Source organism: Castor canadensis, chromosome 15 (assembly GCF_047511655.1).
Source record: "Castor canadensis chromosome 15, mCasCan1.hap1v2, whole genome shotgun sequence".
NCBI classification, from domain to species: Eukaryota; Metazoa; Chordata; class Mammalia; order Rodentia; family Castoridae; genus Castor; species Castor canadensis.
Window position 1 is genome coordinate 10893782 of NC_133400.1, and position 17229 is coordinate 10911010.

Here is a 17229-nt window from a genome sequence, read left to right on the forward strand (position 1 = left end):
TTTAGACATGTTTTCTAAGAGTGGACTCTAAACAGACAACTGAATGAAGTTATATAAGTCTTGGCTGAATAATACTGAACTAAAATTAGTCAGACATCTCCAAGTCATCATCCAGTACTTCCTTTTGGAAACTACACACAGAGTGAAAACCTTTGTATATGCTTCACCCACATGGACAAGACACTTCCACTCTACCCTAGCCCACCACAGGCCCCATACCCTTTCCTCAGAGCATGATTACCCTGTGTTCATGACTCTATTTCTGTTATTTCACCTTATGTTTTCATTGGTCTCAAAAAATACTTCTCAAACTACTTGTAAAGATGAACATTTTGTTTTCCAACCTATTGCATGTTGTTTTGTTGTTTTTTGTTTGCTATGTGGCCCAGGTTAGACTGGAACTCTCAATCCTCCTGCCTCAGTCTCCCAAATGCTGGAGTTACAGTCATCTGCCATCATACCTAGCTTGTATATTGATACTTTTATAAAATATAATGAAGTGAATTACTAAAAAGTAAAGAGACATGTAAAATACAAGCTTACTGACCATGGGCTTAGATGCCGCAGGAATATCTTTTTGTTACAATTGTTTCTAAGAACTGAATCTCAATTTTTTCTGTTTATCATGAATCAGTACCAGATTTTTCACGGAGCCAGTACTGATCTAGAAACCACACTTTGTGTAGCAGTGCTCTGGGAATCTGTTGGTTAGGCACCAAACAGAATTAAATCAAAGGCTTGGGGAAGCCTCTGGAATAACACTGTCAATACAAAAGCCAAGGTACATTATGAACAAAGACTGCTGGGAACTGCCTACTGTGAGATCTGGCACAGTTAATTCTTGCATCTAACCAGCCACCAGTTGTGGAGGAACTTGGCCACGCTTATGGAGGAACCTGTAGGAAGTCATTCCCCAGCATCATTTGTAATAGACATCACTGACCTATGGGTAGACTTATTACCTGTCAATGAGATTTATTACTTAAATTAAATCATCAAGGGTCTCTTTAACTTCTTTCATCGAACTCTACGTATTTAATCAGACTCTACTTTTCTTCATGAGTATGTAACTCCTTTCCACTCCCAGGTCTGATGAGGAAGGAAAGGAGGAGGGGAGGAGGAGTCAGAGAATCTGTGCTTTTTTCTTGCTTATGATATTATTATATATTATTATATATTATTATATATTATTATAGCTCAGTGCTAACTTTAATGTCAATTTCCTGTTGCTACTACTTAGAACTCCTTCTTTCTTCTTCCTTTTTTTTTTTTTCAGTGCTTGGACTCAAATTTGGGGACTTGCACATGCTAAGCAAGAACCTTACTACTGACTAAATCCCCAATCCCACTCACAATTGTTGAGTATGGGGAGAATGTTATTGGTATAATGACAAAATAACAAGGATTAAAAACAATAATTTTACTGAACAATTATTCATAACAAGTACTGTGTGCTTCTACACATCATGTCTCTTAATCTTTACAATTATTACTCTCATTTTAAATGTGGAGAAATAAGAAGTGTGGATAACAATTACACAAGGTGATATCCCACTGGTGAGTTGCAAAAACAACAGAAACCCTGGTCAAACTCTAAAACCCACATTTTTCTCTGCCTGTAAGACCAGTGGTCCTCTTATATGTTTTTGCTTATGTTTAACAATTAAATTTAATTAGCCCCTAATGGTGAGGAACAGGCCAGACCCTGTTGGGGTGGGGATCCCTGTGCAGTGAGAAGAAGGCTGGCACACAGAACTAGACATTGGTGCTGTCCCATTAGCAACCTCTCAGGACACCAATATCAGACAAGGCCACTCTGTGCCTGCAGTGGAATGGCAGGAATAAAGGAATATTATTTCAAAATCTTATAAAAGCACACACAAAAAGCAAAGTTACACCACAAACCACAAAAATACCAAATATCTCCCTCTTCTCAATAATATAAATGACTACTAATTTTTTTCCAGTTACAACTTTAGCCTTATTTAATTTCTCCATCCTTCTAGATAAGACTCATGATGATACCTAACTACAGAATTGCACTCACTTCCTGATAGCATTTAATCTATAGCAACTGTTTGCTTCCTTGAAACTTCCCCCAAATCAGTGAACACACCATCAAATGCTATCAGTCATTCTTAACACCTTTGCATGGAGACAACCGCCATGGCTCCCAGGGTGTGTGCTCCTCTTGCTGCAACAAGCAATAAACCAAAGATGGCGGTTAGAGGGAGGAAGCAGAAAGCGTGCTTCCTAAAGTAAAATCTTGGAGAGATGCTGGAGATACACCTAACAGGAAAAACCACCGAGAAGAGGCAAAACTTTGACTCCTCCACACCCCCAGCCCACGAATAGCATCCCCACTCCACATTAAATGGAGAAACCAGGAGGGCTCCTGAGTCACCACCAGACGGCAGCACCCAGATGGCTTGGGAAGACGCAGACCACAAGGTGAGCTAAGCGGTACGCAGTACTCCCACAGACAACCCTGGGCCAGATCAGCATAGCCCCCTGGACAGACCGACCCCCACCCAGGGAAAAAAAGGAAAAAAAAACTGAATAATAAGCAATAACATCAAAAAAAAACACATAGCAAAGAGGGCGGGGTGCCCTGAGCACCAAAGGGGGAGAGGGGAAATCCCTCACAACAAGTCAGCTGGAGAAGGCAGGAGTGGCGGCACACACCCAGCAACCAGGAGCCGGAAAGCTTGTAAAAGCAGCAGTGGGAGGAAAATTCCACAGGAGAGGGGGGAACACCCACTTCCCACTGAGCTGTAAATAAACACACAGGCCTGAGAAAGCGGGTGCAGTGTCACCTCCCCCAGTGTGCTTGGAAAGAGGAAAGCTTGTAGCAGCGGCTCACACACAGGAGAACTCTGAGTAAATAAAGCCTGCGGGGCCAGGTGAGTGCTAAGCTCACCCCAGAGATCTGCATAAATAAAGCCTCCAGCTACAGCAGGCTGACAGCAGCGGGCAGGCAAGCCACAGCTGCAGATAGCCATTCACAGAACTGTCTCCAGACTTTTTTTTTCTCTCTCCCTACCTTTGATGAGAAAACAACCGAACTACACCTACATGGGGAAAAACTTACTGAAACTGTATTGCATTTGAACTTGGGACACTTTGTGGTGGGTTTTTTTTGGTGGTTTTTTTTTTGTTTTTTTGTTTTGGTTTTCTCCCATTTGACGAGACAATGACAGAACTACTTCTGAGACACCATCTCCAAGATTGGCATACTATCATTAAAACAACAAATACAGAGACACGAGAAAGAATATTGAAGGCTGTAAGAGAGAAAAAACAAGTAACATACAAAGGTAAGCCCATCAAAATCACAGCAGACTTCTCAACAGAAACATTAAAAGCAAGAAGAGCCTGGGCTGAGATCTTCCAGGCACTGAATGAAAATAACTTCAACCCCAGGATACTCTACCCAGCAAAACTATCATTCAAAATAGATGGAGCAATAAAAGTCTTCCATGATAAGCAGAAACTAAAACAATATGTGACCACAAAGCCACCACTACAAAAGATTCTTCAAAGGATTCTGCACAAAGAAAGTGAAACCCAACATAACCATGAAAGGACAGGCAGCACCAAACCACAGGGAAAGAAAAAGCAAGAAAGTAGAGAGTAACCTCAACTTAGGTACACACAATCAAAACTTCAAACAACTAAGACAACTAAATGACAGGAATCACCACATACCTATCAGTACTAACGCTTAATGTTAACGGACTTAATTCACCCATCAAAAGGCACCATTTGACAAAATGGATTAAAAAGGAAGATCCAACAATTTGTTGCTTACAGGAGACCCATCTCACCAACAGAAATAGGCATAGGCTTAGGAAGAAAGGCTGGAAGAAGATTTACCAAGCCAATGCCCCTGAAAACAGGCAGGAGTAGCAATACTTATCTCTGACAAAGTAGACTTCAAACCTACATTGATCAAATGAGATTAAGAAGGACATTCCATACTAATAAAAGGCGAAATAGACCAAAAGGAAATAACAATTAACAACCTATATGCACCCAATGTCAACGCACCCAATTTCATCAAACATACCCTGAAAGACCTAAAAGCATATATTAACTCCAACACAGTGGTTGTGGGAGACTTTAACACCCCATTATCATCAATAGATAGGTCATCCAAACAAAAAAATCAATAAAGAAATTCAAGATCTAAAATATACAATAGATCAAATGGACCTAGTAGATGTCTACAGAACATTTCATCCAACTTCTACACAATATACATTCTTCTCAGCAGTCCATGAAACCTTCTCCAAAATAGATCATATCCTAGGGCACAAAGCAAGCCTCGGCAAATATAAGAAAATAGAAATTATATCATGCATTCTATCTGATCACAATGCAATAAAACTAGAACTCAACAACAAAAGCAAATACAAAAAACATGCAAACAGCTGGAAACTGAATAACTCATTGCTTAATGAAAATGGGTCATTGATGAAATAAACAAAATTAAAAAGTTCCTGGAAGGCAATGAAAACTGAAAACACAACCTACCAGAACCTATGGAACACAGCAAAGGCAGTCCTGAGAGGAAAGTTTATAGCCATGAGTGCATATATCAAAAAAAGACTGAAAGATCCCAAATCAATGACCTAATGATACATCTCAAACTCCTAGAAAAACAAGAACAAGCAAATCCCAAAACAAATAGGAGAGAAATAATAAAAATAAGAGCTGAAATCAATGAAATAGAAACCAAAAAAAAAAACCATACAAAGAATTAATGAAACAAAAAGTTGGTTCTTTGAAAAAATAAACAAGATCGACAGACCCCTGGCAAACCTGACTAAAATGAGGAGAGAAAAAACCCAAATTAGTAGAATTAGGAATGCAAAAGGAGAGATAACAACAAACACCATGGAAGTCCAGGAAATCATCAGAGACTACTTCGAGAACCTAAATTCAAATAAATTTGAAAATCTTAAAGAAGTGGACAGATTTCTAGATACATGCGATCATCCAAAACTGAACCAAGAGGATATTAATCATCTTAATACATCTAAAACACAAAATGAAATTGAAGCAGCAATCAAGAGTCTCCCCAAAAAGAAAAGTCCAGGACCTGATGGATTCTCTGCTGAATCATATCAGACCTTTAAAGAAGAACTGATACCAACCCGCCTTAAACTGTTCCACGAAATAGAAAGGAAAGGAAAACTGCCTAACACATTTTATAAAGCCAGTATTACACTTATCCCAAAACCAGGCAAAGACACCTCCAAAAAGGAAAACTACAGGCCAATCTCCTTAATGAACATTGATGCAAAAATCCTCAATAAAATAATGGCAAACTGAATTCAACAACACATCAAAAAGATCATTCACCATGACCAAGTAGGCTTCATCCCAGGGATGCAGGGGTGGTTCAACATATGAAAATCTATACACAATGGAATTTTATGCAGCCATGAAGAAGAACGAAATGTTATCATTCGCTGGTAAATGGATGGAATTGGAGAACATTATTCTGAGTGAGGTTACCCTGGCCCAAAAGACCAAAAATCGTATGTTCTCCCTCATATGTGGACATTAGATCAAGGGCAAACACAACAATGGGATTGGACTTTGAGCACATGATCAAAGCGAGAGCACACAAGGGAGGGGTGAGGATAGGTAAGACACCTAAAAAACTAGCTAGCATTTGTTGCCCTTAACGCAGAGAAACTAAAGCAGATACCTTAAAAGCAACTGAAGCCAATAGGAAAAGGGGACCAGGAACTAGAAAAAAGTTTAGATCAAAAAGAATTAACCTAGAAGGTATCACACACACACAGGAAATCAATGTGAGTCAACTCACTGTATAGCTATCCTTATCTCAACCAGCAAAAACCCTTGTTCCTTCCTATTATTGCTTATACTCTCTCTTCAACAAAATTGGAGATAAGGGCAAAATAAGTTTCTGCTGGGTATTGAAGGGGTGGGGGGAAGAGGGAGGGGGCGGAGTGGGTGGTAAGGGAGGGGGTGGGGGCAGGGGGGAGAAATGACCCAAGCCTTGTATGCACATATGAATAATAAAAGAAAAAAAAATTTAAAAACTGTTCCAATATTAGATTATAGTGATGATTATAAAACAGTAAATATACTAAACTATTAAATTGTACATTTTAAATATTTAAAAACAAAAAAAACAAGCAATAAACTCAACGTGTTCAAACTCTGAACATGTTCACTGTGGTCTTTGACTGGAAACATTGACAACTACAGATGGGAGGATTGAGTAATAAGTGGAAGTGTTTGCAATTGCAGGTGGTAGAAAGGAGAGAATTGCATGCTGGACCTTTTTCCTCCCCCCACCCTTGGTCTCTGGCTCAAGGCACATAAGAACACAAAATCCAACAGGAGGAGGACAGAGGTTTATATCTCCTCCCTCATATATAATCTCCGGTAGAGTCCTAAATTGCTGCAGAAACATTTTGACAGCATAGCTGCCGTGACTTCCTCCTAAGTCTATAACAGGCATTCAAAGGTGAAGATGTATAAAGAAAAATAAGACTGCCAAATGGTAAGTTCTCTGCAAAGCAGTAGAAGGCAATTATATGTAGGTCATTACTCAAGGAGCAACCAAAGGGTCAAGCCTATATCCAAATATATTTCAATTCTCTGAAAGCACCAGAAATTCCTACATCTACTCACTAACCAGAATTAAGGATCCAGACCACTAGATAGCTCTTGTCAAGTTGAAAATATGGAGGTCATTGGTACCTATCACTTTAGTGGAAAGCAGGAGTTTTAGGGGTGACAGGTTTATAGTCTGCAAGACAGGAAGAGTCCAATAGTGAAAGGGAAGAAGAGGAATTGAAAAATGGCTTCTCTTGGGTGAGGCTGACCAAGAGGGCTGCTCCTTTGCCAGGGGCATAAGAATCACAAATGCCCAGGAAGTGAAAAATGCAGAAGCACCTCAATACAGCAATTGCACCTCAGCCAGGCCTGCCAGTGGGGGTGAGAGCTTTTTATAGACTTGATTTTTATTAGGCACAAGTGAAAGCAGAAATGCTAAAATTGTAACAGAAACCTCAAATTTCACAATAAAGAATTTAGTTTTTAAAAGGAAAACAAAACCGTATTGTTCATGAGGTTCTTGATCCCATCTGAATGGCTTTTATTTTGACATCTATAAAGGTGACAAGGATTGAAAATATTTTTTGTCATGAGGGATTGTAAAGTGTTGCTAATATGTTTCATGACTTAAGCTAATATAATATCATTAACATTTCAAAGATGATTTAGGTTGATACAATGTTTTTGAATAATTACAAGTGACAATTTGTAAAACTGTACATCACATTAAAATCTTAGCCTAATAATTAAAACATTTGCATAATTCAGTTCTTTCTCAATATTATTTCATTTTTTTGGTAAAAGTTACAAAAATTTCAAGTTTTTGAAACTTTTAAGATGAGTAGTTTATAACTCTAATAGCTGTAAAAAATTAAGCCATCCTTACATAGTGGAGGCTTAATATATATGATACCAATTTATCAATAAGTACCTGGCTTTCTTTAAAGTCATTTTAATACAATCAATTTAATTATCAAGTAAGGCCCAAATGGAAAATCTTTTTCTTTGAGAAAAAAACTGACCATCTACCCAACTACCATTTCAGTAGTTTGTTTGCAAATGCAAAATGTACTTGCTTCACTGAAACTATTAAAAATTAATAACTTGAAAGAAACTGGAAAAATGAAGGTAAGGAGAGTTGATAAGTAGAGGCTGACTTTTGTTGTCTTAAATATAATTTTGCTACATTGACACTCATAGTTAGTCTAGGTTCCTTATTAATTAGCTATGAAACTTATCACATGAAGTCACATGATGTCGATGGATTATATTGCATATGGATTTAAACATTCATTTAGAAATTTTCAAATCACTTAGGGTATCCTTTACAGAGTTAAACCTAATAATTAGTAATTCATTAACTCTATATGCCTATAAGTGGTTAGGAATGAGCTAGCTTCATGGGGCTCTCTGCAGCAGCAGTGTTCTGAAGCGGTTTCTTTAAGATGATGAAAATTAGCTTGTGAATATAATCACATCAGAGGATATCAGATACATCACAACGCACTACACATTACTGGCAAGCTTACATTTTTAGATCCTTGGTTAAAGGGCCTGTTAATTGTTACTATGATACACTGACTAACTTATTTCCTTCTGTCAAGCCTGCAAATCTACCTCATTTTCAGCATTATATACAGCATAGTGCCTTTACAATCACAATTAATACAGAATTTCAATCTCCCACATTCAATTTTCAGTGATAGATGAACAACAAAATACATAAATAGGCATTTGTATACCCACTTGTATACTTGTTTTTCTTACTAATTTTGAGCTGTATTTTTAACTTTTATCTTCCCCCTCCCAAGTCATATTCTATGAATTTGGGGAATATGTTAATATAGAGGAATAATACAATGGCATTTTTAAAATGTTTTTAAAGATCAATTATTAAAGTAATGTAGCAATTTATCCCAATGTGACCTCTAGCTGCTGGATTTGAGTGCTATTCTATGTATGTAAAAATATGATGGAGGACGTCCCTTGTTGTGGACTATATAATTTTAGTGGAGATGAAAATATCCTTCATTCAAAGCTCTGACCTAGATTAGACATTAGTTTTCCAGACACTCAGATAGTCACCTTAATTATATTACTCTTAATCATTAAAAATGATACCATATTGCCTTAAAGTGGAGATAATTAAAGTGGTGTCCAATGAGGAACTTTGCACAAAGCTTGGCATCCTTCCAAAATGTCTCTAACTCTTCACAAAGTATATTGGCAAGTAAAGTTAATTTGGCAAAATATTTTTTACACTGTGCATTAATATAAAGATATAGATATAGGTAGATCCCAGTGAGACCTCTCCTGTTCTCCAAAAGACTACATAAGATAAGAGCTGTGTTAGGCAAAGTCTAGTTTTCCATCAAAAGACATCCAGTTAGCTTACTGCTCTATTTCAAGTCCTTTCATAATTTTCCAAAAACCCACTTCCTCAGGATATGTTGTTGGTTTGTCTGGAGTGGAAGAAGGGATGAATCATAGATGGAAATTTCTACTATCCCATCACTATCATTTTGTTTAATAAAAATTGTGGATGTTGGAATCATATTTAAAAGGAAACTGGAATCAAGTTTCTTTAAGTAAGATAACTGATAACCATATTAACTCAAGTCTTCATTTATTAAACAAATATTAAATTTTTGGTTATGCATAAAATTACTGGAGAAAGGACAAAGGGATAATGAAATCTTTCCAACACATATGTGTTGCCTACGGGAGTACCGTTATTACCTGCGGTGATGTCACTGGGTAATTTTCCTGGCTGGTGGAGATTCAGCTTAAGTTTGCCATCACTGAGCATGAGGAGGAGATGCCCTGAAACCAGCTGCAGATCACTGAAAAGCAGAAGCCCTGCCTTATTCCAGGTTCGAAATTGAAAACTGGCCGAAATCTCCTCCTCGTTGGAAGAGGCCGGCAGCACTAAGAAACTCCTGGAGCTCAGAAAAGTCAGAGGCACAGACTGCGGTTGTGAGCAAGAAAATGACACATTTCCCTGAGGAGAAAGAAAAAGAAAAAGCTTTCATCCTGTTATTCACATTCCATTTGTAACAGAATTTAAAAGCCTCACAAAGGCTGCTTAGCCATCTCACATTATCCTTGATTTAAAACAAATTGTTCTCACCATAAAAATCTAAATCCTTGCCATATATCTGAAAGGTTCTTCAATCAGCTTCCCTGGTCTTCTCCTCATTTGTCAAAGATTTGAAAGGTCAATGAAATCAACTTTATTGAAAAGAATAAACATTAGAAGGCAAACATTTGGTCTTGGTCAAACAAAAATATTTGACCATATTATAATTGTATTAAAAGAGAGTTCAGTTTTATTGTAAACAACTATTATGCTCCAGTGAATGGAATAACAAAAGCTAAAGAGCAAACAAGGCTAACATACACTAACCCATAATGTAAAGGCAATTATAAGACTATAAAACCAGGGAAAATAGAAACGTGTTATCTGCTGTACATTGGTCTTATTCTTCATTTGGACAGCTGCCACCTACCCCACAACCCTACAAGCAGAGAAGTCTCTTTCCAGTGCAGATTGGATAATTTTCTCATGAACATTTTCTTCTTTTGGATGAACTACACACATATCTTTCTATAATAGTTTTATCGTCCTTTTAAATTTTCTTCCTTTAAAAAAACTACTTTAAAATCTTGCTGGATGTTATGATCATCTAAATAATACCAATTCACAGGGAACTAGGAATGAAATACTTTCTCAATAATAAATATTCTTGTGATGTGGTTTGGGATTTACTAACATAACATGAGCTTAAATTTGCATATTTTGAATTTTAGCAATGACAGAAATTAATTAAAATCAAATTGTCTGTCTTTGTGTTATCAAAGTGGTAAAGCTAGAAGCCATGTTTTGCAGCATTTCCTTTCTTGTCTGCTTCTGGGTAAAAGTTAGCTGAAAAGGGGAGTTTGGGTGATATTTGACAGAGTAAAACCCAAGCCATTCAGGTGGGTCACCAGTTTGAGACCAGCTTTAGACACATAGCAAGACCCTCTTTCAAAATTAAAAAAAAATGCAAAAATGATATAATCATGTTAGAAAACTGCTTGACATTTTCTTGTGAAGTTAAATATATATCTATCATTTGACCTAGTAATCCCACTTCCACCTATTTATCCAAAATAAATGAAATTTATTTTAAAAGCAAAAAGGAATGAACTACTGATACATGCAACCACACAGAAAAATCTTAATACTATGACAGCCAAAAGAAGTATGCATGCCATACATGCGATATGGGTCCATTTATGCAACATTGCTCAATAGGCAAATCTAATCCAGAATGATAGAACACACACCAATGGTGTGGGAGGGTCAAGGGTGGAGAAAAACTGTAGGGGGCAAAAGGAACTTTTATGGTGGTAGAAATATTTTCTTAACTTGTGGTATGGTTGTAGCATGGTTGCATGGGTGTATATACATTTGCTGAAACATACTGAATTTTATACTTAAATGAATGTAATTTATTCATACAATAAACAGTTTACATATTTATAAGCAATATACATGATATATAATATATAACATGTATTTGTATAATTTATATATGTTCAAATTATGTCTCAATAAAGTTTTCTGTTTTAAAGAAAAAAAAAACCAAGCCATTTTGCTTCACGTGTTCGTGTGTGTGTATTTGTGTGTGTTTGTGTGTGTATTTGTGTATGTGTGTGTATTTGTGTGTGTTTGTGTGTGTATTTGTGTATGTGTGTGTATTTGTGTGTGTGTGTATTTGTATATTTGTGTATGTGTGTATGTGTGTGTGTATTTGTGTGTGTATTGTGTGTGTGTATTTGTGTATGTGTGTGTATTTGTGTGTGTGTATTTGTGTATGTGTGTGTATTTGTGTATTTGTGTATGTTTGTGTGTATTTGTGTATGTGTGTGTATGTGTGTGTATTGTGTGTGTGTATTTGTGTATGTGTGTGTATTTGTGTGTGTGTGTATTTGTATATTTGTGTATGTGTGTGTATGTGTGTGTGTATTTGTGTGTGTATTGTGTGTGTGTATTTGTGTATGTGTGTGTATTTGTGTGTGTGTATTTGTGTATGTGTGTGTATTTGTGTATTTGTGTATGTTTGTGTGTATTTGTGTATGTGTGTGTATGTGTGTATTTGTGTATGTGTGTGTATTTGTGTGTGTGTATTTGTGTATGTGTGTGTATTTGTGTGTGTGTGTGTATTTGTGTGTGTGTGTATTTGTATATTTGTGTATGTGTGTGTATGTGTGTGTATGTGTGTGTATGTGTGTATGTATGTGTATGTGTGTGTGTATTTGTGTATGTGTGTGTATGTGTGTGTATTTGTGTATGTGTGTGTGTATTTGTGTATGTGTGTGTTTGTGTATGTGTATGTGTGTGTATGTGTATGTGTGTGTATATGTATGTGTTTGTGTGTATTTGTGTATATGTGTGTGTGTTTGTGTATGTGTGTGTATTTGTGTATGTGTGTGTGTACTTGTGTATGTGTGTGTATATGTGTGTATATGTGTATGTGTGTGTATATGTGTAGGTGTGTGTATATGTGTGTGTATGTGTGTGTTTGTGTTTGTGTGTGTGTACTTGTGTATGTGTGTATATGTATGTGTGTGTGTATTTGTGTATGTGTGTATATGTATGTGTGTGTATTTGTGTATGTGTGTGTGTATTTGTGTATGTGTGTATATGTATGTGTGTGTATGTGTGTATATGTATGTGTGTGTTTGTGTATATGTGTGTGTGTTTGTGTATGTGTGTGTATGTGTGTGTATTTGTGTATGTGTGTGTGTACTTGTGTATGTGTGTGTATATGTGTGTATATGTGTATGTGTGTGTATATGTGTAGGTGTGTGTATATGTGTGTGTGTATGTGTGTGTTTGTGTATGTGTGTGTGTATTTGTGTATGTGTGTATATGTATGTGTGTGTATTTGTGTATGTGTGTGTGTATTTGTGTATGTGTGTATATGTATGTGTGTGTGTATGTGTGTATATGTATGTGTGTGTGTATTTGTGTATATGTGTGTGTGTTTGTGTATGTGTGTGTATGTGTGTGTATTTGTGTATGTGTGTGTGTACTTGTGTATGTGTGTGTATATGTGTGTATATGTGTATGTGTGTGTATATGTGTAGGTGTGTATATGTGTGTGTGTATGTGTGTGTTTGTGTATGTGTGTGTGTATTTGTGTATGTGTGTATATGTATGTGTGTGTATTTGTGTATGTGTGTGTGTATTTGTGTATGTGTGTATATGTATGTGTGTATATATATGTGTGTGTATGTGTGTATATGTATGTGTGTGTGTATTTGTGGATGTGTGTGTGTATTTGTGTATGTGTGTGTGTATGTGTATTTGTGTATGTGTGTGTATTTGTGTATTTGTGTGTGTGTATTTGTGTGTGTGTATTTGTGTATGTGTGTGTATTTGTGTATGTGTATGTATGTGTGTATTTGTGTATTTGTGTATGTTTGTGTGTATGTGTGTGTATTTGTGTATGTGTGTGTTTGTGTGTGTATGTGTGTGTATTTGTGTGTGTGTGTTTGTGTATGTGTGTGTGTGTTTGTGTATGTGTGTATGTGTGTGTGTTTGTGTATGTGTGTGTATGTGTGTGTGTATTTGTGTATGTGTATGTGTATTTGTGTATGTGTGTGTATTTGTGTATGTGTGTGTGTTTGTGTATGTGTGTGTATGTGTGTATGTGTGTGTATGTGTATGTATATGTATGTGTTTGTGTGTATTTGTGTATGTGTGTGTGTATTTGTGTATGTGTGTGTATGTGTGTGTTTGTGTATGTGTATGTGTGTGTGTATTTGTGTATGTGTGTGTGTGTATTTGTGTATGTGTGTGTATTTGTGTATGTGTGTGTATTTGTGTATGTGTGTGTATGTGTGTGTTTGTGTATGTGTATGTGTGTGTATGTGTGTGTTTGTGTATGTGTATGTGTGTGTGTATTTGTGTATTTGTGTATGTGTGTGTGTGTATGTGTGTGTGTGTATTTGTGTATTTGTGTATGTGTATGTGTGTGTATGTGTGTGTTTGTGTATGTGTATGTGTGTGTGTATTTGTGTATGTGTGTGTTTATGTGTGTGTGTATGTGTGTGTGTGTGTGTGTGTGTGGTCATGAACAGACTCATGAGCAAGGTGTGCTGGCTTTATCCACTGTCCTTGTTCTTTCTCACTCTGCACCACCTCTTCCTCCAGACAGGTGGCACTGCTGAGCAACAAGATCAGACCCACCCAGATGCTGGGCTTGGTATTCACAGAAGCCATGACTACCCAGAGGCAAGAACTCTCAGAAAACCCTCACAAAGCTTCCTTCATAGGCTGCAAATGCTCTACAAGGTCTCACCTGTTGACTCAAAACATGGCTTCAGGCAGAATTGGTGACTTCTGTGAACCTCCAACTTCCCCTGCCAGGCCTTCACTTCCCAGCTCCTCTGTCAACTGCTAAGATCCAAGTCCTCACTCTGGTGCTGCTTCTCTGACTGAACCCTGACCAACAGTTACATTAAAGTCTGCCTCACATCCATAGTACTGGAATATGATGCAATTTGGGCAATGTTGCTATTTGGACAGACCAGCAGAGGCAAAGTCATAACAGCCTAATATTATTTTTATTTGTTATGAATGACCACAGCAAAATACAAGTTTTTCCACTGTCTTGCTAATATATATGGGTATTATCCACTTCCAGAAACTCTGTATGCTTATCTGCTGAATTGGTCAGGGAATATCTCATTAAGGAAATTACAGAGCAAAAGAAATTAATCTCCTGGGAGTAATAATATCACACCAAAATTAAAATATTCACTGTTTTAAAAATGGCTTTACTTCATATGAAAATAAAATAGCTATGCCCTGTGAATTAAAATTCCTTTAAATAGAATTAATCCCTTATATGCATACTGCCAATCAGAGAAAAATTTAAATAAGAGCAGTCTCTGAAACATCATATCAAATAAGACCCTAAAATGGAGCAATTTCACTTGGAAAAAGACATGTAGTTTTTATTAAAATGTTTATTAGCATATATTAGTTGTATAGGGGGGTTCCTTGTGACATTTCCATATATGCTTACAATGTACCTTGCTTAGACTCACCCCCTACTTAAAACAATTTCAGTAGATTTTATCGTTCTATTTTCATACAAGCATAGAAACTACATCAACCATATGCACCCTCCTTCGCCCTCTCCATTTACCTGCCTCCTCCCACTAGGACCTATCCTGCTTTACATTCCTATCCTTCATTTTTAAAATATGTATTCATTGTTCAAAGGAGCTTTACCATGGCATTTCGCCCACGAATATATTTTACTTTAATCAGATTCATTCCCTCTGTTTCTCTCCCTTACCTTTTCCCTCTACCCCCATTATTCAACAGCTTTCAGTGTATTTCATTACGCCATCTTCCTACAAAGATGCAATGCATTTTGATATTATTCACTCTTATTCTCTTTTTCTCTCCTTCCTTCCCTTAGTCTCCTCACAGTCCACTATTACAAAAATGATTATACATATAAAAACCATGTTTGTATTTGTATATACATTTGAAGATTTGTAGTTTTATTCATTCTCTTTTATTCATTAAGACTCACCGTAGTGATGATCTGTGGGCTTTGTTGTTTGGCCAAATTGATTATATCCACGCCATTATAATAGAGATTTTCTAAACATCCGTGAAAATTTTTATGTGGGAATGACACTGACTTTGCAGGTGCTGGAATCCCTCCAAAGCTGATCTTAGAAAGAAAAATGGCATCAATAATATTGTTTAGTGATTTTATGATAATCTGCTTAAATAATTCTGACTACCAACTATAGCTATAGTCGTCAGATGTAAAGTTTTCACCACCCTATGCTGAAAAAAGTAAGATACAGATTTTAACAACAAATTCATATGCATTCAGTCTTTCATTTACACTAGAGCCTGATTATTCTCACAAGTGGTTAATCACACCTGGGTTTGATATTTATTGCTTGATGAAGAAAAGTGCATCTTTCTATTCATGGTAAAAACTTGATAATTATGACATTTTATTTTCCATACATTTCTAGCACACATTGATATTTCTGTATTTTCATCAATTGTTAATGAATTAATTAACCTTTTTGCTGCTATCCTTTCCCTCACAAACCTATACTGCTCAGGAGTATCCCTATAACACAAAGAAATTATTTAAAAAATCCTGCATTTGCTTGTGTTAGTAAGATCTCCTTGTGAGGAAAACTTCCTACATATGAAACTCTATGACTACACATTTCAGGTAAAAATGAGAATCTCATTCTATATTGATAAATTGACATATTGTGAGGAAGACAGAATCTCATGCACCCAAGTTATACCACGTTGGGAAATGCTTCTGCAGTCCTGTGATTTACTGTGAAGATGGGCTCTCCACAGCACATTTTCTATCGGGAAGTTAAACTACATCTTCATCCTCAAATCTTTATTAATTGAAATGTAACCATCACACCTCATAAGCAAGATCCAGGAAATTGAATTCTCCCTGGGTATGGAAATGATGCCGGCGCTCATCCACTGTCAAGTTGACCTGCTCGCCCAAGCGCTGGATGGCCACAGAATGCCAGTGCTGGTCATCCAGCAGGCTGCCCAGGGTGAGAGTGACCAGGGGATGACTAGGGAGCAGTTTAGCTTCACCTAGGAAAAGGGCACAATAATAGCACCTTATTCCCAGTCAAAAGAAAAAAAAAAGAGTGTGCCCTTTGTGCACCAGCAACTACAGTGCACTACAGTGACTGCAATACCCTTTCATGCACGTCACCCCAAACACTAGCATGGGTTTACCTGAAGCTTGAATGTAGTAGTCTCTCAACCTTGTTGTAATTTCTACCTCTGCTAATTCTTTTCATTAGTATTACCCATTGCATGCTCATTTTCTATGTAAATTTTATCTTTGCTACAACTTCAGCATTTTTACTGCCACGATATTTTTCAATGGCCCATCCTGTTCTTTATGATGCTAGAAAATGGTCATGAGTTCTATCAGAACTTTGGAAAGAATATCCAATGAGGATCTTGTGCAATTTATACAATTTGAGCCATTTTAACATGAAAGAGCCATATTGGCATATATGCAAACCACTGAATCTGAAAATAGGATGTCTTAAATGTTAAAAAAAATAAGCTATGAAAGCATAAAGTTACCTAAGTGATAAGTAAATGATCGGACTTTCAAGTTCCTCACCAAGAGTTTTACCTGAGCTGATCAGTAAGGAAAGTTTTCCTCCTCTCAACTCCAGTGCGAAGTGACCCCCATGTGGCCCTGTTCTGTGCAGCAGAGTCCCATCACTCTGCATGCTTTTAAATTTCAAAGAAATAGTGTCTTTCGTTGAGCTCGGGGATTTCGGATCAAATCTGTAGAGAAGGGAACTTTTTCCATCAAGATCTACCACCTCTGATCCTAGAGACAAAGATGGTACAAGTCATTGTAAGGATAGATATGCTTTCTATTAAAGCATTTTAAGTGGAATGTGTGTGCATCTGTGTGAGCAGGTGTGTGTACACAACACAACTGCCAAATGTCTAATCCCACTGACACCCAGGATTCATTTCATTTTAGTTATTACTGATTACAAAACTCATCTTCCCAAAGTCTATTTTAA

At 36.9% G+C, this 17229-nt stretch overlaps 1 protein-coding gene across 2 annotated transcripts in view; it reads right to left on the reverse strand.

Annotated features, from left to right (window-relative positions):
- The window catches only part of Cntnap4 (contactin associated protein family member 4), a 248895-nt gene that overhangs the window by 86692 nt on the left and 144974 nt on the right, over positions 1 to 17229 (reverse strand). The window contains exons 1-4 of one of the 2 annotated variants that reach the window (XM_074055621.1): positions 16824 to 16961; positions 16080 to 16264; positions 15201 to 15339; positions 9340 to 9601 (exon numbers count right to left, since the gene is read on the reverse strand). In XM_074055621.1, the coding sequence (XP_073911722.1) occupies positions 9340 to 9601; positions 15201 to 15339; positions 16080 to 16141 (463 nt within the window). In that variant the 5' untranslated portion in view covers positions 16142 to 16264; positions 16824 to 16961. Of the gene's footprint in view, positions 1 to 9339; positions 9602 to 15200; positions 15345 to 16079; positions 16265 to 16823; positions 17028 to 17229 lie in introns of those variants that run through there. The other variant, XM_074055620.1, reaches the window with a different exon arrangement.